At 39.4% G+C, this 22,945-nt stretch overlaps 2 protein-coding genes across 2 annotated transcripts in view; one reads left to right on the top strand and one right to left on the bottom strand.

The window, feature by feature from the left end:
* Positions 1-4,068, top strand: part of LOC121343185 (pinopsin-like) — a 64,862-nt gene extending 60,794 nt beyond the window's left edge. The window contains exon 4 of the mRNA XM_041418142.1: positions 3,777-4,068. Coding sequence (XP_041274076.1) covers positions 3,777-3,992 — 216 coding nt within the window. The 3' untranslated portion in view covers positions 3,993-4,068. The remainder of the gene's footprint in view (positions 1-3,776) is intronic.
* On the bottom strand, positions 1,899-22,718 carry ST6GAL2 (ST6 beta-galactoside alpha-2,6-sialyltransferase 2). Its single transcript, XM_041418141.1, has 5 exons — positions 21,773-22,718; positions 17,830-17,927; positions 14,635-14,736; positions 13,363-13,537; positions 1,899-2,146 (listed from the first exon to the last, which is right to left on the bottom strand). Exons 1-5 carry the CDS (start codon positions 22,716-22,718, stop codon positions 1,899-1,901), a joined length of 1,569 nt encoding a protein of 522 aa, XP_041274075.1.
* Between the last annotated feature and the right edge of the window lie 227 nt (positions 22,719-22,945).

Raw genomic sequence — 22,945 nt, 5'->3', positions numbered from 1 at the left:
AAAGGGTACCAAACATATGGAAAAATAGATTAGTTCTGTGCAGGCTATCTATCCTCCATGCATTTAAATAAGAATGTTATTAACTTCAAGAATAAAAGTTGCCACCACACATAACATTAAAAAGAAATTGGTATGTAGATTGGTATGCAGTACAACCAGATTCCAAGCCCAGTATGGATAAAATGTATTAATTTTGATATGTACCAAAATGCCTTATGGACATAACTATCCATACAACACAAAAGTACAGTTATTAGATCATCTACACATTATTTCTGTCAATAAGAAAAATCTTAAGATAATTGTAAAGCCCAAAAAGAAGGCTAAGTCCTATGTGAGATATTTATTCTTCATTTTAAGGAAGGAAAATAATCCTTCCGTCCTTCCAATACTGCTTCCCAAAGAGCTGAGCGAGAGAAAAAGGATTTTGTGATTATCCTTACATTACAACTGAAGGTGAAATAGTCATTAATGTTGTTTGCCTTTCTGGCAAAAAGCTTTTTCTTAAGTCAAAACACAAAAAACACTTTCCACCACAACCAACCAGTCAGCTATTCCTTTCAATGCCCCTTTGAGCTGTTTCCTTTTCTTACTGGATGGACATGAGTAGGACACAGCTGTGCTTTTGTGTACAAATATTCCTGCTGAACTTATTCTAAAAGAAAATGTACAGTCAGGTGGGAAAACACCAAACCAAACCAAACAACTGAGAAAACCACTCGAGACCATTAACTTTTAGAATTGCCAAAAAGAATATTGTCTTCGTGTGTTATGAATGAAAATATCAAACCATCTCCATATGCAATCTGTTGTCAGGTTTTTCTGCAGGAATTACAGCTTTTCTGGGTTATAGTCTCTCAAGCATTAAGTAAAAAATGCTGATATCTTCTTTTGTCAGAAAACTTCTTTCTGAACAGCAAGAACTTGTGAACAAGTGACTTTGATTCAGATATCAATGAAATACCTAAAAATAATGTCTGTATTCCTGAATGCTATCTTTGTTGACAAGTGGTGAGCCCCTATGCTTGCTTTTCAGTGTAATGGGTGAATGCTGCACAGCCTCCCTTGGCTTTCTCTGGATCTTTTGTATCTGTGCAGACTCGGGGGAGGCACCATTTCCATCTCATACCTTCCTGATAGTCCTTTCAGGGAGAGTTTTTCTTTCTAATTGGGTCATAAATATGTTCTTTTTTCTCTAAAGAAAGGGTTTCTCTCTTCCCTCTTCAGTCAGTGTGAGCATGGGAGACTGGCATCCAAAACCACATCCAGTAGTTTAACTGGTTTAGCTATGTACAGCCATCTCTGCACACACTTCAGGGCTACCCTAAACCCCTGTTCAGCTGGAGGCCTGGAACTGAGCCTGTGTAGGAACAGGCATTAAAGTCTTCTCTAGTGAATGACTGCACAGCTTGGAGTAGCAATTACTTCATTCTGGGAGAGTGTGAAAATCCCATAGAGCCACAGGAAATGTTGCATTGTTCAACTGGCCACACATACATGAACAACGGAGGCTGTTTCACAATGCCAGGTTTGCCAATTAAATAAATTCATTTAAAAAAAACTTACAGTCTAGCATATGTGGCATGAGACCACTGACAAATTCTGACAGTCACACCAACAATGATACATTATATTTCTGCCTAAGTATGTCCTTTGCACCTTCATGAACTAAGCTTTTGCTTTTCTTCTGTAACTATTTGCAAAGCAGTAATAAATACTCAGGCTCAGAAAAGAAGTACTTCTCATGCCTGCTACTTAATTACAATTTATAGACTCAAGACTAGATTGGTCTAAGATATATTTTTTCAAGTATTCTCTTCTTGTTTATAGTACGACAGTAGTACCTTATTGCACATTTGTTTCTGAAAGACTTACTTCTACAAGTGGGGGAAATTATTTCATTTGGGGCACTTGACAGCTTTGAACCCTGGCAAAATGACTTTCCCCTTCCGATACAGATCATCCTGCAAACCTTTGTTCATCCTCTGCACCAGGAGCTTCTCGTAGAGCAGTGGGTGGTAGGCCCCTAAGGTGCAAGCTGCATCGTAGTAGAGTTCATGGTAGTGACACAGGTCGGTCTGCCGCACTGAAGGGATGTACTCGTACACGTGCACTTCATTACACATGGACATCATGATGAGGATACCTGCAACAAGAAGTGAAAACAAAAGTGAACACCAGCTTTCACTTTTCTCACAGAAATTTCCCTGCAGTCATCCAATCTATTTTTTCTTTCCTTCTTTTCTTTGCTATCGCACACCTTAAGCATTCTGTAAAATTATTAAGTGAAGCAATCGTTCCTTTTATTTGAGCAGCTTTCACTTGTCCCTCGTACATAAAGATTGTGATCCCTGTAGAGTCAACAGGGTAGGATAACAGTCATAAAGGAAGAGTGAAAAGCCTGTAAAGGACTTGCATGTCACCATCAGCCTCCTGAGTGAGAAGACTGCTCTTTTTCACCTCCCCCCCCATTTACTCTGTGGACTGTCCACAAAACATTCCCCACAAGAATCCTTGAAACATCTCCACCTTATTGCAATGTTGGTCTTTCTTAGTCTGAAATGGAACCAAATTCCACTTTTCCCATCCACTTGCTTCTCTCTAAGCAGCAAGACTTGGTCAAACACATGCAGAAGGGCATATAAAGAAACATCACCCATGCAGTGGTGGCACAGAAGCCCACACCTTGAGACAACTCTCATGGAGAGACACCAGAGACAGATTCCTACTTAAAGCAGTGCTGTCATAAGGAAAAGCCCCTCAACACTTCCTTGCTCAGCAAGGAAAAATCCACAAAATGCCAACCCATTTTTTTCTGCCATGTGCCAGTGGCATACTGTCATCAGCACCATCAACCGTGGTCTTTATAGCCTTAAAACAAGAGAAATATTGCTGTTGCAGCTGCACATTTTCAGATGGACTAATACCAGATAATGACCAACAACACTGCCTAAACTACAATACTTTCACATCAATCACAGCTCCTGGAAGCCTTTTCTGTTTGACAAAGCCATGCAAAAGGAAAGTGACATGAAGTAAGTTTGGATGCCATTTATTTTTTTAAGATTTCACTTTAAAAAAAAAAAATAGTGTAGGAAATGTATTGAGGCACTTGTAGCATTACTGGTATCCCTGTCTGTGGAATAGGACTGCCAGCTCTCAGGGGAGGTAGCTGTATGACTGCTCACTTGGCACTTACAGATGAGAACTGAGGTAACTGCTGTTTGGGGGTTTTTTCTGCTCAACAGCTTTTGCATCATCAAAGGTGTTTTGGGTAGATCTCAGAAGTGAAATGAATTAACACAAAAAATTATTTTGGTTTCTTAATTAAGCACAGCCATTTTCTGAAGTTTACTTTACAATTTGAGAATGCAGGGATTTCAATGGCTTGCTAATGAAAAGAACCCTATGTTCTCCCTGTTGTGTATCATTAGATTATCAAAATGACTTTTCCCTGCCTGATGTGTGAATTAACTAAAAACCAATTACTTCTGTGATCACATCTTTTATCATAAATTAATGGTTCTGAAAATATTTTATAATTGTTCTACAGCTTTACAATCTACAGAATCTGAAGTTCTTAAATTTGAGTGAACTTTAGCCTTAAGCAGCAAGAAACACATATTCATGGTGAAAAAATATTTAATCTCTATTTGAAAAAAAAGTACACGCTTAATAAACCAAGTTTCCTGGCATTGAAGGTGTTGTAGAGATGCTCTGAATCGTAACCTACCAAGCAGCTATATCTAGAATTATTTGTTTTTTTGTTGTTTTAGTTTTACAAATGCTTTCGTCAGCTTTTCCACTGCCAGCCTTCTTCCTCCACTGATGGAGAGCCCACCTACCATTCCAAGGTAACCGTTATCCAGCTGGATCAGAGGGCAGATGGTGGAAACGTGTGCAATAATGAACCACATCCAGAAACAGACAGTAAAATGACTTCTCTCCTGTGCCCAGAGACAACTTCAAAAGCTATACCACCAACATCTTAGAAAAACTGGCTCTGGTGGAAAATACAAGCCTTAACCAAAGTGTGTTCTGTTATTTCACTGCCACATTACCAAGCTAGCTCTACAAGTAATAAAGGAAGTTGCCATTTTTTGGATTGAAAAACTGTCAAGAACAAAAATTGTGACTCCTTAGTAACACAAAATTAGCCACTTGACTCCAGATATGGTTCAACCATGACAAAATTTTAAGCAGTATCATTGACTTTGTTGTAAATTAGTTAATGGAGGACTTAGAAGTGGTAGAATTTTACCTTCTAGTCATCAGTAGTTCAGTGTCCTCCAGAATCAACGAGAAAGGCATGCAGGGCTATCTAATTTAGCTCCTTCATTTTCCTGCCTGGTTCCATCCAGACCATGTCTTGGGATTTCAGTCTAGGTTGCTCATAATTAACCATAGCTTCTACTTACATTTTTGCTAATGCTGCACAATGATGTTTGGCAGGAGGAAAGACATTGACTTGGAAGACTATTTTTGAGTGGTAACCACTAAGTTATAGCACATTTTTGTGCTGAAGTCTGAAAGATGAGCTACAACAACTAGTAGAGGTTACCACACACAGAACCATCCCTGTGCTAGAGGCTTATCTGTCCTGGTGGAATCAGGAGCACTCCTGACACTTCCAGGCCTTGTGTACATGTCAAATGCTCAAACCCTAGTCTGGGCAAAAACAATGGTCAGTGCCAGGCTTTTCTTCCTTTAGCACCTCTAACACTACAGACCTCCAGCCCATGGGACCAACAGTGTGGTACAACCAGGACTTCCATCCAAACCATCTGTGGGTGAGATGCAGGATAACACATGAACCTGAGGAGGTAGGGCCCTCTGCTTAGCTGGCAGAGCCCCCAGATTCTCCCTTGAAATGATCTGCTCCTGCTGTTCTGCACTGCATTCAAAAAAAACCCAACAAAAACAACCCAAGAAAACAAACGGAGAAGGAAGAATTGGAAAAAAAAGGTTCTTTTTGGAAAGGAAACCTTCTTTTTTGTACAAATACAGTCCTCTCTAAAATAGAGAAGAAATGGTTTAATTTCTCTCTCATGCCGTGGAGTATGTGAAACCCCTCCACAGGAGACAGCCTTAGTGTTGTAGAGCCATTACTGCAAACTCAGTTTACAAAAAATATTAACTGAGCACCTTCAAAAGATTAGTAGCAATTTAGACCACAAGGACATTTACATCAGTCCATGTACTAAGATATATTCAGGTTTTATTCTATGTTTTTTCTAATACCATGTGTCTAGGTTGTTTTTCCTAAGTCCCTAAAACAGCACTGCCAGCAGAGTTCCCTGGACTACAGGTCTCACATTCCATCCCATGTCTTTTCATACCATTCTTTAACCCCATTCCTCTTTTTCCTTGGTTTTAACACTACAAGGAGCTACTGACATCTTTATCCAGCAGAAGTGTGTCTATATTTTCATGCACCTTCCCTTCTCTCCTCCATTTAGCTTCAGTGATATTATAAATTTTTTAAATCACCAATTGCTTTTTGTCACTTACATGCCCCCCAAAATACTTTCTACATTATGTTTGAACTTTAATGTTTTGTATGCAGTCTCAAAGCTAAAGAAGAGGAATGTGCCTGACTGCTTTCAGACAATCTTGGTCCCATTAACTCACTTTGCTTGCCTGTCTATTCTGAGAAGACCCTTGTTGCTTCCCAGTTGTTATCTTTACACATTTCTGCTGTCTGTATTACTGTTTTCTAAGTTTCTCTTTTGTGGCTAAACTTCTTGGCATTTTCTCCCACACCTGTAGTGCCAAAGTGTGCCTTGTTTATGTCCTATCCCTGTACTGCCCTCTGAGTATGTCTTTGCACTTATTTCTTTTGTCTGTGTACTTTTCACATCACCACCCAATTCAACATCATCTGCACTGACTTTGTTCCATATCTCAACACTCCCCCAGTTATCAGTATGAATGAAAACCTCATTATTTGATAGTCTGTAAGGTGAAGAATTTCCATAGGATACACTTCAATATTTGTCTTTGCTAACAGTCCTTACAACAATTTTCAGTCAGTGAACAGTTATTATATATATATAAAACAGCACAGACTGTCTTACATGTGACCTAAGGAGCTATTAATAAACATCATGAGACAGTCATTGTCCCAACACAATACAGAGTCTGGAGAGAATTAATCTTACTGCCATGTTCATGTGCACCTCTGATCTTGCTGGTTTAAAGCATTCTTTACAGACAATGCAGGTGACAGGTATTTCTAGGGCAAAACTCATCTGACTTATTTTAGATGTCTCCTTTAGGATGTGTTGAATTGTTCACTTAAAGAGAACTTTTAGTATTGTTTCTCTCCACTGACTAGAAACCAAAAATAAGAGTCTGGCACTTGGCTATCAAGAACCTTCTCCTCTACTCTCCTGTGTACGTAGCTTTTGGAGCATCATGAAAAATAATATAACTGGCTTTTCCAGAAGCACAATGAGAAGAAACAAAAACAAGGCGTGATCAAATGTGCCCCTGGTGCAGTTACCCACAACTGAGATAGGTATCATAGGCTCCTTTGCTGTCAGCAGAAGAAAGTGAGCACTTTTAGGAAGCAGGGCATGTCTAATGGATCATACAAGCCATTCCCCAGAAGCTCCTGGTTTTTCCTGCTGGCTGTAGGAGAAGCCTGAGTACCAGCATGGATAGGCATGAAAATTTCACATGTTGAGGACAATTTGGGGCTCACAGTAATATTAAGAGGTACCTATTTTTTGCTGTAATAATTCTGAGGGTGACTAACACAAATACAGACCTGCACTGGGAACAGTTGAAGTCAGGAAGCACAAATCCTGCTCTCTGACAGACCCAGACACGGACCATACAGATATGGCAAATTTATGTGCAAGGATTAAGCTGATGGGAGATGTGGGTTTTTTTCCAGCACTCATAAATTCTAATTCTAAGAGAATTACAAAGTATTTAGGGAAGGCCAGTAGACATGCACAGCTTGAGAAAACGTAAAAACTGAAAGGGAAAGCCTATAGGCTGCCTATAGCATCTAAATATATAGAAGCTTTTCAGATCTTCAATAGCCAATCCATATTTCACATTAAGGAAAAAGTCAGGGTATCCAGCATGATTTTAGTTTTGACAAACATGACTGGGGCTACCATACATTCAAAAACACAACTGAAGATAATTCTGCATAGACCACTAATCTAATACCCTTGCTGGATGTTTGAAAGTCCCATTTGGATTACAATTGTAAAAATAGAAAACTGCAAAATAATTCTGCCTGTTTTGTGGTAGAACATTCAAAGGTGTGCTTTGTGAATGTTTTATAGTTGAATGGCAATGTTCATGAACACCCAAACGAACATTAAGAAAAAGGAAAAAAGAATTGTGAGCACAGAATACTCTTTTAAAAATACTATAAACTATATTATTCCAAAGAAATTATGTGATTGTCAAAAACAGTAAAATGCAACTTTGTTATAGCAGTGCAATTGTAGACACTAAAACAGCATTACATATTTTGAATTATTATATATTAGTATTTCAAAATTCTTAGAAAAGTGTGTTATGTCTTCTTGGCATTTTGGTTAAGATCAAGTGTAGTGTAGTACTTTTATTTTTTCCTATTTGGCAGATACCTTTGGTGTTAGGAAGTGTTGGGTACAGTTTAAACTATGTCCAAATGGCACAAATAAACCTAGCTTTTACAATCTGCACTGAGAACACTTAAACCAGAATTATATGAAGATTAAATTCCTTGCATGAATGGTTTTTACTAATGAACATCTTCTATGGATTCTAATCATAAGGAGAAAATGTTTTTTTAATTTGTTCTTGGCAATTTGAATAATTCTAAAGGTTTTAATTTTCCAACATGAATATTGTATGGTACAATTAAGCATTGTGGTTAGCACTCTAATTTAAAAAAGAATGTTTTCTAGTTTACAAATAAATAAAATATAGTTTAATGTATCTGAATCAACAGATGGTGTATGAAAGCATCTAGAATTTTAAGTGTAACTCAAACATCCATCAAGAACACAGAATCATTATAACATAATGCAAGAGATGCTGAAAACATGTAAATACATATAATCTGATTCATTCCCATAATGTATCATTTCACACACATCGTAAATTCAGTTACAGAAAATAATTTAGCTAAATATACTAGTAAGTTTGTGTATTTTAAAGCATTACAAATAAGCACAAAGCATTTAGAAGGTGTAGTCTTCTCTATGATAGTCTACTACTATAGTCTCTCTTGGATTGCAGAAAACACAGGAAAGTCCTTGAAACTGGGCCAAATGTGCCTCAGTTATTCTTTGGTACGTGCAGTAAAAGTAGCTCTGGCTTTTTAAAACACTTTGTTTCTTAAAAAGGGTTCTCTTACCTCTGTTTGGTTCATGAACTATGTGAAAAATATTAACCACAAGAAAAACAAATTATTTATCAAAGAATTGTCACCAAGTGGCCCTGTGCCTAAGCTTAATAATTTGTGCAATACTTGTCATCTCTGATGTATAGATACTAGCATTACATAGTAGACCTTGAAAACTGCATATTTGTAACTTGGTGAATGCTAAAAGCTCTACATTAATCACAATAATACATTCTGTAATATAAGCACAGACTGGAAAATACTGACCAGTAATATAATGTAATTATAAATGTATTGTTTAATTTTGGGAGATACACTAGAATAATAAATTTTTTAATGTGATTTAAGAGGAGAGTTTGCCCTTTTATGTCTCCATTTTGAGAAGTGGGAAATACACAAATTTCAGTGTGCTTTTTATGAGTGTAAGAATCATTTGAAGCTTATGTATTGGAGGTATTATTTATTTGTGGGATAATACTTGAACAACACGGAGCAGGCAAGAGTGAGCACTATTCTGTTCCTGCACCAACTGCAGTTAAAGCAACTGAATAACAGCAACAAAGACAACTTTTAATATGTCTAGTTGTTTCTTTCAGTTCATGAAAGTGCATTTTTTCCTAAGCAGAGCTGGAGATCAGCTGTATACTGCTCTGCAACATGCTCTCCGAAGCTGTTTTAAATTTCTTAGTCATACAATAACCTGCTAATGTTGCAGCGCAACAATAGCCTTGCTTGTACTATTGTCTTGATGCATGCAAATGAAGATTAAAATAATGTTATCGACTATTACTGATGCAAAACTGTTAAAACTGGAATGTCAACTGTAAAGCCTCAAACATTTCCCTTCTCCGAACAATAAAGTAATCTGGGCTTAGTTATTTTGTGTTCAGTGGACTGTATGTTATGCTAAAATTTCTAGCACATAACAAAACTACCACCTACACAACCTAAAATGTAAGAATCTACACAGGTCATGTTTTGATTGAAAACAAACCAAAATACTGCAGTCACAGCTTTCAGCTAGCATTTAAAAAGATAAAAGTCACTGCTTTCTAACAGTACATAAATGTGAATTTCAATTAAAATTACCTCTGAAGAGGTAAATCAGCAAAGTGTACTGATGGACTATGGTAAGTAGGAATTTAGAGAAAATCCACTAAGTAAACACTGGACAGGAGCAAAATCTCCACAGAAAAGCCTTTTTATGATCTCGACATTATTAAAAAGCTCTCAGAATTTCCGAATGCTAACGTACCATCCCATCCAATAAGCACAGAATGCTGCTCTTGGGAAACTGCAGTTTTACTCCTGGTCTTCAGATGACAAAAATGTAGGGTAAGCATAGGCTGTTTACATTGGCTACCAAAGAGGGTACAGGAACAGTCAGTTCTTACAGCAGAATGGTAACAGTGGAGACTGACACTTTATGTACATCAGATTCAATTAAAAACTGAGCTTTGATATGTACAGAAAGAAGGGAGGATGACCGAGTTCACGTTTCACAGTGAAAGACTTATTAACAGGAAATGAGAGGTGATTTCTGTTGCCAAAAGGTAGGGCAAATCCTTCCCTAGTAACAGTGCTAATTTAGGATTTGCCAGTGGAATCCAAGTCTGAGGTTTGGTGGTTGGATGCTTATATATCTACTGAGAAAAATGGCATAGATCCAAGTCCAAGATGAGATGTAAACATATCAATACTCATTTAGCAAACTTATTTTCAGCCAAATGCAAACCAACAACTTTAACTGTGAAAAGCCACCATGGCAATTGCCTAATGCTAATGCAAGATGATGAGAATACTGTGCAGAAATTAGTTTAGAAGCATGAAGGCAGCAAAAGTAATGCAAAAATATGAAGGAATGGCTTCTCAAAGCTCTTATAAAGATTAGACTAGTAATACAAATTACAAAGAGTAAATGGTTTATTATGAGGAGTGACATTTGCTAAGTTATGACATGTCACGTAAGGCAAAGCTACAAGCCAGCTAAAGTCCACGCTGGTGTCTCAGGAAACGAACCAAAAGAGACCCCCAGATTAAAATCAAAGGGTTGGTTTACCCTGTTGGACCTTTACCTACAAACCATCATCTCTCCCAACCAATCCTGCTCTTCCCTTCCTCTCATTTCCCCTCCACAGCTGGGACACACCCTGTGCTTCCCTCACACGGCCACCAGCTGTCAAATGCTACTGTCTCTCCTCAGCACCACTGAGCTGGTGCAGAGCTGATGTAGCACGGTTTGAGGGAGGCAGGGGGTCCAGGCAGAATTTATGCAGATGTAGGGCAGCCATACCCCAAAGGAAGTGCAAAAACCATTATTTTCCCTAGCCCGCATGCAGTGAAAAAAACAGGGGAGAAGTTCTACCTCTTCTCTCTCATTCCTCTAAAATCAAAGCACGTGAGACTACCTCTTCCCCACTGGCTCCCCTTCTGAGACATTTAATAATATTGTGATTTAAGTACTGTAATACAGTTATTAACAATGTTGAAAGATTCCCCTGACATAAGTCATTGTGGAACGATGCTGACTCATTGCTGCAGAAGAACACCTTGAGGTGTTCCGCTAACATCCTTCCTTTGGCAAGATTCAGTTTCCTATAAATAGTGCTAAGTGCAGGAATATACACAATTGTCAGGAGAAAAATGTAATTACTGAAGAAACAGTGTAAGACCATGCTAAAACATTCCTGACATTTGTGAAAAGAAACGTTCTGATGTTTCCATGTTTTAATTTATACATTTGTCCAATTTTGTAAACTGGGCCTAATGGAAGCTAAAAAGCTTGAAACGAAAGCACCTTGCTTGACTCAGAACCATTTTTGTAACCTTTTCTATACTATTAGAATCATCATGGTCCATGCTAGAAATTGCTCAGATTCAGGAATGTATATCTCTGTAAAAATTCATACTTCCTGTTTAACAACAGCCTATCTCTTTCACATATCTCTTCTAAGCACAGTGGCATTTAGTAGTGTGATAATTTAATAAATTATTTTCTCTTCTTGGAATTAAGACACTCATATTTTATGACGGCTATCACTTACTCATTCTTTCTACTAATTCTATAGGAAATAATTTTACAGATTTTATAAGATCAGGTAGAAGCTCAGTATTCAGCACACCTCTTTCATACAGGGACACTAGTTGTGTCTGCCAGCTTCAGTTCCAACAGGATTATTTGCTGCATGAGTGATTGAGAGATACCTGAAGACCAGCATGACTTTTCAGCTTTCTGCCAAGCTACATTATATTTTTTAAGCTTTATATTACTCTTTATATCCCTGACAATATGCATTTGCTGTTTCTGTGCTACCTCTGTATTTAGATTATGTTACATGTGCAATGCATTCAATAAGGTTATCAAAACAGGAAGACTCTCCCTAATAAAATATTTAAAATTCACCTATCAGAACAGTATCTAGTTATGAAATGGGGTGGATATGACATCCAATAAGCTCATCTTAATACCTTGTTTCTTTAAAGTTAGTAACAGACTACCAAAAAGCACCGCTTCTTGGAAAAGAACAATATAAATAAAATTCCCACTAGAGAAGGCGGCAAATCTGCATCTGTACACAGAGTATATTTATCTGTACAGCTTTTGTTGTTAAAATTTTGCTTGTTTAATGGTTTATATTTTCAAAGCTTTCTCTGCTTGAAGGATTTTTTTTGTCACTAACATTTAGATTTGGGATTGAAGATTGCTGTTCTATTCTCATAGTGAAATTAATTCAGTTTCTTCAAAGAAAGCTTTTGAAGTGTTTTTTATGTGTGGTGGAAGTAGAGATTGACAGCACAATGATCCTCTTCAATATTCTTACAATCAGCAGCTGTTAACCTATTTTTATCAACAACTTCATTGCTACAAGAAACTCTTTTGCAAAATGCAGCTGGTGAGATCATTCTACATGAGCTGTCTTCTTCCTGTGAATTTTACAAGTAGGTTCCAAAAAAACCTCACTTGAAGAAGTAACCAACAGCCAAGGCCCCCTCCAACAACATACCAGGCCTCCTTTACTTTCCACTCATGTTCCAGGTATGCACAACCCACTCAAGGCATAGATGGGCATCTCCCAGAAACCTTTGTATTCTCCCTCTGGGAGCTTCTGCACCCTCTCTAAGGCCTTTGGTGTGCTCCAGGGTATCCTAGGATGCCACTACTGCATACAGAACCAAGATGAATCCTCAAAACTGGTTTTCCCATATCAGATGCAATCTCAGGTGTCCTTGCTTTCAGATTCAAATACAAAGAAAAAAACCAAACCAATTTCTGACTGCACCAAATACCTAGATCGGTATCACAATGTCAGTGAGGAAAGGATGGCATTTCCAAAGTGGAAGATGGTATTTGAGGCTGTAGTGCCCTCTGAGTGTAGAAGCACAAGCCAGGATGACCCTGACTCAGCCTTGCCGCTGTGCCTACTTGCATCCTTTAGACCTGTCCACACTCAGGGCCTGTTGTACATCAGATAAGTTGTTCTGCTGTATGAATTGTGGGCAGAGTGCCAAACTGTCCCCTCAGAAATACTAAGGAAGGACCAAAAAATACAGTGAAACACTATTGCTTACAGTTCAGACTGAGCACTAGAAGCCCTTGGCCTATGTAGGGAATACAGCTCAGCCTGCCATTGATTTCATCCTGTCTGCATGATCTGCCATCTGCTTTCATTTGTTGTCTAAGGATTCTCTGCTCTATGATCCCAATGAGGAACTTCAGAATTGACTAGGTCCTCAAAAGATATATTAATATGGAATAATACAAATTTCTCATAGATATATGCATATTTTATAGATATGGTAGACATACTATGGATGTGAAGGGCAAGAAAGCGGAACATCAAATTCACTCAGCTATTTTCTAGTTCTCATACTGTGTGTTTTTGCTAGTCATTGTTTCTGTATAGAGCACACAGTACACATTTATGGACTCAATCCTCATGCAACGTATACATTTGAAATTATTTTTTTAATCTAACGCCTACTGGGACCATCTTTGGTACACCTACCAATAAACCCTGAAGAAGGAGGGTTGGGCTGTATCTTCTCTTTAGTGTTCTCCTGAATGATGTCCCAGAGCTGCCATATAAACTTTGGATGGAGGATGTAGAATGGCTGGGTTGGATTCTTCCTGCGATGCTGTACGTAGGGCGTGAACAGATTGTAGTCTGGCTTCTTATACCACTGGGAGGAAAAAAGTCACATGTTTTTTAATAGTAAGAAACATGTTTTGAACGCTACATGTACAATAGCATAAACTGGCTTCATTTGGGTTCTGCAGAACAGAAACAAAGGTAGCAAAGCAACCTGCACTGGTGGATGCTTCTGCTAGAAAGGCATTCCTCACTCTGGGCTACTCTGTTTCTTCCCTTCACACAACTCCCAGTAAGTGACTGCTGTGGGATGAGCCAAGACCATTTTTCCCTTACAGATCCACATTAAAGAAGAGGTTCAAAGAGCTTTGACACGATATCTGGGCCTGGGGGTGAGTCTTGCTCTGAAAGCGTCCCTGTCCCTGACGGAGGCAGCAGCAGCGCATGACGCGGGCTGATGGCAGCCTGCGTGGGAAGCAGGCAGCCTCTGGCATCTGTTGCTAAGGGAGTTCAGCAGATGAAGGTTTACTTTCTACTCTGCAGCCTGCTCAGCTCCGAGCTCCCTGTGCCAAAAGCCATCAGATCAACTTGTCTGCCGGAGCTGCAGCAACAGCCGAAGTGGAGACTCCCCCAGTGACAACCAGATGGACATCTGCTGCTCTCAGTGAGGGGGTGGACAGCAGGGCACAGATGGCTCTGGGACAGTGGACACAAAGGGAAAGCTGGTGGGGAGGAGGCCTGAGAAATGGGGAAGGCACCCAGAGAGCCTTTCACAAGGATGTTGTATTTTGTTTGGGAAGGCAAAGGTGAAGATGGGGAAAAATTGATACAGTTTTTCACCTTTCCTGATAAAACCTAATTCTGAAATCTAGCAGTGTTCCCTCCTTAGCAAACACACAGAAAACTCACTGTTATGTGAAAATAGCAACGTGTTATCAAACAAATACCACTATTCATCTATCCTAGCATCTCAGAAAAATCCCTTCCAGTATAATTGCTGGTTACTAAAAAGTTTTTGACCAATAAACCAATTTTGACCAATTCCTATAGACATAGCATTCTCCACTCAGATACAGAGAAAACCTGGGGCTCATGGTGAAAAGGAAGAACCAGGAAACTGAAGTAGCTAATTAATTTTCTCCAGTACTTTCAAATAATTGGGAAGAAAAGTCTAAGTGGATATCTTACCACATTTAGATTTGCAGAGTAGGGAGCAGGATCCCAGGCTACTAAGATAACATCTTTATACAAGGAGCTGTCGACAAAGTGATGGTTTGGATTGGTGAGAATCTGCAAACACAAATGCAAAGAATTCAACAGCATTAAAGGCAAGTGGGATCCATAAAAATGGCAAAATCCTTCTCTCAAGTGAACAGTCCTACCCACGCTGCTGTTTGTTATGCTTCAGTTTTGGTTGATTTTAAGCATCTTGTTTTGTTAAAAAATATACAAAAAAAGCTTAGCCATAAACAGCACTCATTACAGTCTGAACTAGCAGTATGCTGAATTACTCTCCATCTGTGAGGATGTGATGGTACCACTTGAGATGCTGTGTTATTGCATATCAACATTACCGTGTATTCTGGAACTTGAAAACAAAACACTATTTCAGATGGCCTGCGGGATCCTCGTGGACACAGAGCAGCTTTCTTTGAAGGGCTACATCCTCCAAGGGTAAAGTCTGTCTCTGCCACCCATCCCCAAGCACCTTTTTCACGGTTTTCTCATTTTAACAGCAAGTCACTATCATTTCAATCAAAAAATGCAAATTAGACCATGACTGTACAAACTGGAATACCTAGAGAAACAATTCCAACAACAGGCATGTTGCAGGGCTATTTTTGAAAGAAACTGTAATTTTCCTCTAATCTACTGCTCACATATAACTCCTTCTTGTATCTCCCAGTACTTTGCCTGATCATCCCAACACACTGGAAGTCTACTCTTCACTCCTGCCAGCTCATCCCTTCCAGAACCCTCCATGTCTAACTAGATCTCTCTGACTCCTGGTGCATCCAATGCCAGGAAGTTCTGCATTGGTCAAAACAGCATGAATTTTCTTCCAGCTGTTAAAATAATCAACATTCCAGACAAATAAATCCATAATAATTTTCAATTCCCTTTAGGATCCAATGAGCCATATTTAATTATGCATATTTTTCTTCAGAAAAATAATATTGTTGCCATAGCAATATTCTTCCTACCATAAACTTTTGAGTTTAATGATTTCCATCAGCCTTCTACAGTTAGAACAGAATTAGTCATGCTGCCAGCAGCATTCCCAACTTAATTTCTCAGAACTTTGACCTCAGAATGTAAACACCTTTTTTGAGTATACAGAGCAAATTAACCAAAAGGCCAAGATTTTAAAAGCTTGGTTCCACACTTACCACACAAAGGAGCTCTTACTTGCTTTTCAATAAGCAAGAGTCCTCTGGAGGTGCTGTCCACACAAACTTTGGTTTTAGTGAGCCTGCATTCATACCTATGAGTTTTTGCTGCAATAACAGTATCTGTTGCCAGTGCCCAGGCTTCTTCACATCCTTTGAGCTTTCACAGTGGAGAATAGGCCACAGAAGAAGAAGGAAGAAGGGGCCACAGCAACCTTTTAAATAAGTGAATGCAGGAGTTTCCAACAGTGAGGTGGGGAGGAGGGTCAGTAAACCTGTAAGGTAACCCAGCTGCAGTAAAGGTAGGGAAAGCAACTTCCATCAAGTGGCCTGTGCAGATTTCCCTCTCAGGTAATTTCTCACCAGGCAGACAGACCATCATGGATGGCTTCTAACCTCTGTGAAGGAGCACAAAGCTGGTGGAAATACAAACACTTGTGAGGAAGCCATGTGAGCTGACCTGGCCAGAACTTTGCTCTGTTTTCTTGGGAGGTCTCATGGGGAGCAAGCCTTACACAGGGAAGAAGAGAAGACCACAGGACCCTCCATCACCATCCCAGTGGGAATGTACTGCAGCAGCTCTGGGAGCCAGAAGACCCCCCTCTGCCCTGCATGGAGAGCAGCTAATTTAACCACAATATCTGTGAATTTGTTGGGGAGCTAAAAAGCTCAGATCACTCCCCGAGAACATTTCTCTCTTCTGCAGGGAGCCTACTGAGTCTAGTAAACTATAAAGAGTTTGTAAACCTTTATCCTTGCCCAGTTCAGGAGTTCAGGCATGGTCAATGTCAGGACATTTTGGCTAACAGTAAAATGGAGAATCATCAAAGAAAAGGAAAAAAAAACCCAACAAAACAAAACAGTAAAATAAAATACATTAAAATCCACATTCTCTATACACTGATTACAGCACTTAAGGCAGAATAAGATATTTCTGATTTCTTCTTGTGAACAAAAGAGAGGGGGCATATTTAACCCAAATCACTTAAAAGATCTAGTCTGTTCAGCAGTCTCACCAAGACCTACAAAATGAGTTAAGTGAATGACAGCAAACATGGCAAAGAACATGAGCTTATACACATAAGAAACACATCCACCAAGAACAGACTTAGCATGGGCAGTTACTCAAACCAAAAGAAAAAATGAACCCGTAAGAATTACAGTAACTGAAAATTTTGCTCTCCTTCAACAAGAATCAATATGAGAGCATGCTACATGGCCAACCATACTCCTGGTGTTGACTAAGTAAACCCATTTTAGTATGTCATAAAATGTCACAGAAATTCTGTTGCTGATTTTTTGTCTGCCTTTCATGAAGAGCAAAGAGGTTTGGTTTGCCCAAGACAGGAATTCAGGCAACAGCATTTTTGAAATTGAAAAACTAATCTCAACCATAAGGTGTCACTGTAGCTCAAGTCACAATTATTTGTTTACACCCATGCACAGAAAATCCCATTTTCTCTTGTTTCCATTCAGATGAACAAACTCACCTGATGCATAATACCCAGTACACACTAAAGTTTTTCACTAGTTCTTTCCAAATTCTTAAACCATGATGACTTGTCTAGTGTTACACAACTCAGTTCCCATTTCTTTTGCCTTCCAGCAAGGAAATAATTGGGGAACTGGAAAATATGAGAAAACAGCTTTGGAATCACCACAGCCTGAGCTTCATGAAAATCCTGGAGGCAATGGCTTCTCCAGGAGGTCAAGGTCTTCTGTACTGACAGCTCTCTGGCATCCTGCAGAGCCTTTACAGATCAGTTCACAGGAGAAACTTTACAAATTGGTTCTCTGAAGCGAGGCTATCGAGCCACTCTACTGACAGCAGTGCAAACATCCCTGTAAGGGAAAACTTTCACCTTCTCTGCATCATGACTGTTGAATCACTGCCTGCTTCCCATATTATCCAACACTTTTTCAGAGATTATTTACTTGCTGTCATATTGTACAGAAGAGACATTGACTTGAACTCTGAAAAAGAAGATCTTACCTGAGAATTAATGATCCGCATGGTTGTTTTATTGCCAACATCTTTTTCATAGCCACGTGTTGGAGCAGAATTAAATCTTAAAACGGCATCATGGGAATCTAGGAGCACAAATGAGGGGGTAACTCTTTTTTCTTAGTATACAGAACAGTAAGATAAAATTAGTTATCCAAACTAATACAAAATTTATACAATTGTCCTAATCTGGATATTCTAAGGATGATGAATGTTCTGCTATGCACAAACAAAAATCCTCTTGCATCTGTCATATGTTATTAACATAAAAGCTCACTGGGAAAAAAGTTCAGAATCATCTATTAATTTAGCATGCAATATTTAAATACTTCTCTTAATTGGATAGACTTACTGTGGGAAGACTATTAGTACACCCACTACACACAATTGCTCACTACTTCTGTCACAAAATTTACAGATAATTACTCCATGGAAAAGCACGTAAACTTCAGGGATATCTAATTGCACATTTGAATGAACAACAATGCTTAACTATAAGCTGGTGTTTCACAGTATTTTATAATACCTGAAAATCTCAGACTACCCCAAATCTATTAATCATACTGTGTACTTATTCTCAAGCTCAGTACAAATCTTAAAAAGCCTCTGTATGGAAGCCAGCCCACACATCTGCTCACACAAAGAAACCTCAGGATCCCTTGCTAGCAAAGATCTAACAGAGTTGAACTGTCAAAGTTACTCCACAAGCAGTTGACCTCGGAGTTATGGAGCAGAGAAAGCAGCTCTAGGTCAAGTATGGGTCAAGGGTAGACACCACATGCAAGCCTCCATTGGATAAGAGATAATCACCCTCCCAGTCCTTCTTTTAAGGGGATCTCAAAGCCCAAAAGGTGTGAAGGAGAGCAGGACATTTCATCCACTGTCTAGAAACAATGGTCCCTGTTGGTAGCTGGTATTTGGTCTGTTTTTATCCCTTCTATCCAAGGAAGCTGAGAATATGAAATGCCTTAACCCACAGGTAGTCTGTACATCTGTTCATCTCCAGTCATTTAAAATGTGTTGTCTGCAGCTAAAAAACTGGAAGAGGCAAGTGTCTCCAAAGATAACCAACCTGCCTCAATGGAGTCTTGGCTTGCTCTTATCAATCTGGGATCTTTTCTCTCCTTTACTCTGCACTTCTTGTACTCATACAGGGAAGCACAGCGTGGCATGCAGCCAGCAGTGTGATCTCAGGCATACATGTTAGCATTAATATGTCATGTCTGAAAAGAGGGATTTTGCCAGATGCCCACCAAACCCAACTCTTTAGAAGCTAAGGAGTGGAAGTTTTTTCTGTGTCCAAATTCAGGGACAGCCCCAGCCTCAACACCTAGACCTTATCTGCCAAGCATCTTGATTGTGCAGGAACTAAAGGAAATTAATAGAAGCTGCAGGTATTTCACATATTTGGAGAAGGAAAATAAAAACACAAGTTTGTTGTAATAAATTTAAGAGCATAAATTTAGACCCGTGATTGACAACTTTTAGACAATCTGTTGACTGAGAACTAGATTAGGAAATGGGAATTTTATGATTTGCAGCTTAATTGAGACAGTGTGATGCATTTCCAACAACACTCATGCTGGTTCTTCATATACAGATGAAAAACTTCTTTGCCAAAAATAGCTGGTTTTAAATAAACTGATTTTAATCTTAGTATGTGTTTGTAGATAAGCATTTTAAAGATCAAAAAAAGTTTGGGGTTTGATCACAGATCCCTGTTACTTCCTATGATGCCAAAATAATTGGTTCTCTCAATTAATAGCATGATCACGATGGGAGTGTTTGCTATACTTGCATAGTATTTCCATGCCTGCTTTCATTAAAAAGCAGTCAGAGGGGTGGGGAAGAGAAGGGCAAAAGGCAGAACACAAATTAACATTTTTGCTTGTGTTTCTAATAGGAATGCAGAAGAGGGAGCTAAAGGCCTATAAAGGGAAATGTCCCTTGCTACTTCTTTCATAGGATTTGTTTTTCTCTCTTAGGAGAATAAACCAGAGAATCACAGAATGGTTTGGGTGGGAGGGACCTTTAAGACCATCTAGTTCCAACCACCCTGCCACAGGCACTAGACCAGGTTGCTCAGAGCTCCATCCAACCTGGCCTTGAACATTTCCATGGATAGGGCATCCACAGTTTCTCTGGACAATCTGTTCCAGGGCTTCACCACCCTCACTGTAAAGAATTTCTTCCTAACATCTAATCTAAGCCTCCTCTCTTTCAGCTTAAAATTGCTCTCCCTTGTCTAGCACTGCTGTGAGCAATCACTTGGCCCCCCACAGTCTAGGCCAAATCCTCTCCTCAGTCACTGGTAGCTGTCCTGAGAGAGTCTTATAAAAAACCTGTGATTCCTGGTGCCCCAACATCTCCTTGCACAAAATGTATGAGATCTGAAAATTCAATGTGGGCTTTTTCAAACCCAATCTTCCTCCCTTTAGGTGGCATCAGATGACAATTTCCCATTTAAAACCAAAGTTCTTCTGTAGAAAATGACATAAGCTTCTGTGCCCTGAAACTTCCTAAGAAAATGGGTACACACAGGAGCAAGCAGGGCCCAGGCACCATGTCAAGCACCCAAGTCCATGCCTGGGCTGCACCTGTGTACAAATATGACTTGAAGCATGCTGTAATGTGTGGTTGTGTGCTACGGATTCTACAGTAGCACATAATCCATATTGGTGCAAGCTGAGTGTACTGGGGAACATGACAGAAGATTTTGTTTCAGTCAAATATAACATGCTGGAGAAGATAGGAACTGCTAAGCTTTTTCACCCAAAGATTTCTAAACCAGTGAGGCTTCCTGTGGAATTAAGGGTTACCCTGGTGTGATTTTAGCTACAGGCTAGCTGGGCACCTCTGCTGTGCTGGAAGCCTATTGCAGTAGTTGGATAATCCTAGAAGCTCCAACATATCCCACAGATTTAAAGAAGACCTATCTGTGTCAAAGAGATGATACAGAGTGATAAAGCAAGTACTGGGATGTGAAGACCTGGAAGATGGGGAGGATTAATGAGTGAACATCAAAAGGTTTTTTTTATAGATAGCTGAAGGAGATGACTCTTCTTGTTTCAGAAACAAGTTCTGAAACCTTTCATCCTCTTTCAACACTCTTAGCATACTGTACATGTACTACTGAAATGAAGAACTACTGAGACATTAACACAAGTCGTAGCAATTTTTGGAAAGAAAAAAATAAAAGTGACTTGGATTAATTTTATGGTCCCACCATCCTTTTCTGAATAGCTACTACTAAACTCAAACCTTGAGGTGGGAGATTCTGAGTGACACTGACATCGCAGCACACCTGTAACCTCACTGACTCAGTGCAGAAATGGGAAAACAACAGGTGAACACAGAACACTAGAACTCATTTAAATTCAGTCTCAGAAAAGAGACCAGGGGACTTGATCTCAGTGCATGAAGCTACTCAAGGGTCTGAATTCTTTATGCCTGTGAACTCTAAACCAGCAGGAAATGAAGATGACACCCTACTGCTTCAGCCATAGAAGAGTAGTTTCTCATGAGCTACTGCAAAATAAAGAGCAGTGTAACACAGCTGTGCAGAATAAAACCTGAACACATAGCTCTAATCTGCTGAAGAAATCAACGCATGTTGCACACAAATGTTGAATATGGCAGATCTGCTGAAACCAGTTCCGCCTCCCCACTACAAGCTGTAATATGATAAGAAGGCATCATTGTTTTCTTTAAATTAGATTATGACTTCAGGCCTGATTTTCCTTTCAGTTATATTGTTCTGAAAGGGAACAGCCTCACTGAAGTCCATTAATTTACATTCATACCACTCTAGTGAGAGAGAACAACCTGACTTCACAGAGCTGTGCCTGAGAAGCACGAACATTTTGAATTTAAACGTGAACACAAACACATATATATACATATACACACCCAAAGAGAAGCTTTCACCCACCTATTTCGTCCCCTAGAGAGGAGTTCAGTATTGCACCAGCAGACATAACTACTGCACAGCTCCCAAAGCCATGTGTATATAATTTGACCAGTGGAATTTGGGGAACGTGCTTTTCCCATCCAAGAGTGGAGAAGGGAGCCTCCTTGCCATCTATTGTTTTCACATTCACTCTTTCTTTTAGCTCGCAGAATAGCTGGTCTCCTGTCAGCTTGGAGTTTCGTTTCCCCTTGAACCGCACCCCATGCTTATTGGTACTCAAATAATCTTTCATCGCCTTCTGCAGTCGAGGGTTTAGCATCTTGGAAGAGACATCCCCTTTCCAAAGCTTGTAAAGAAAGGATTTCGACATTGTGGAATACAGCCCATCCCAGTCATCAGATTCATCAAGCATCTGGCCTCTCCTATGCTTTGTGCTCCTTCTCCTCATTCTTCTCTGATGGCTCCAGTTGTTCTGTAAAATATTTTCTTTTGGATTATTCATGTCAGCCGAAATGAATTTTTCTATCTCTTGAAGGTGGTTGTGTGACTGAGGCTGACCAGCAGCAAATAAATAATCATCATTCACTTGGTAGAAAGCATTTTTTGATTTTCTTCCTAACTGGGGTGGAAAAAACTCATCTTCATTTCTAAAGGCCTCTTCCAATACAGTCCATTTCTTAGAATTTCCAGTCCCCGATTTAAAAGTACCTAGGAGATCTTCATTAAGCAGTACCTCATTCCCATCAATGGTTTCAGAGAATGATGGGTCATGAATGGCTCCCATGATAACTCTCTGCTTGCCCTGAAGGGGCAGAAGTCTCTTAGTTTCAATGTAAGAAAAGGAACTTGGAACTGGTTCAGCAGTGTTGCTATCTGTAAAATAGATGAATATCACCAAGAAAAGCAGGCCCCATGCAAAGATACCAAAAAGCATGAGTTGTTTCCATTGCTTCAAGTTAGGTTTCATGGCAATGCCTTTACCAGCTCCTCTGTGCCTTGAAGTATTGGTGAAGGAAAATAAAACCTGTAAAGAACATCAAACACTATTAAAAATCGTTCACAAATAAATACAACTCAGAAATATCTTAACACGTATTGATAGATGGTGCAGAATTAATCTCCAGGCAGTAGCACAAAGGTTTCAGTGGCAGAAACAGAACTCCAGAGCCCGCAGACATTGTAGAAGTGACATGC

The sequence above is a fragment of the Onychostruthus taczanowskii genome, unplaced genomic scaffold (genome assembly GCF_017590055.1).
Source record: "Onychostruthus taczanowskii isolate IOZ18803 unplaced genomic scaffold, ASM1759005v1 scaffold58, whole genome shotgun sequence".
Classification (NCBI taxonomy): domain Eukaryota; kingdom Metazoa; phylum Chordata; class Aves; order Passeriformes; family Passeridae; genus Onychostruthus; species Onychostruthus taczanowskii.
Note: the sequence above shows the minus strand (reverse complement) of the source record. Positions and strands in the feature narration are given on the sequence as shown.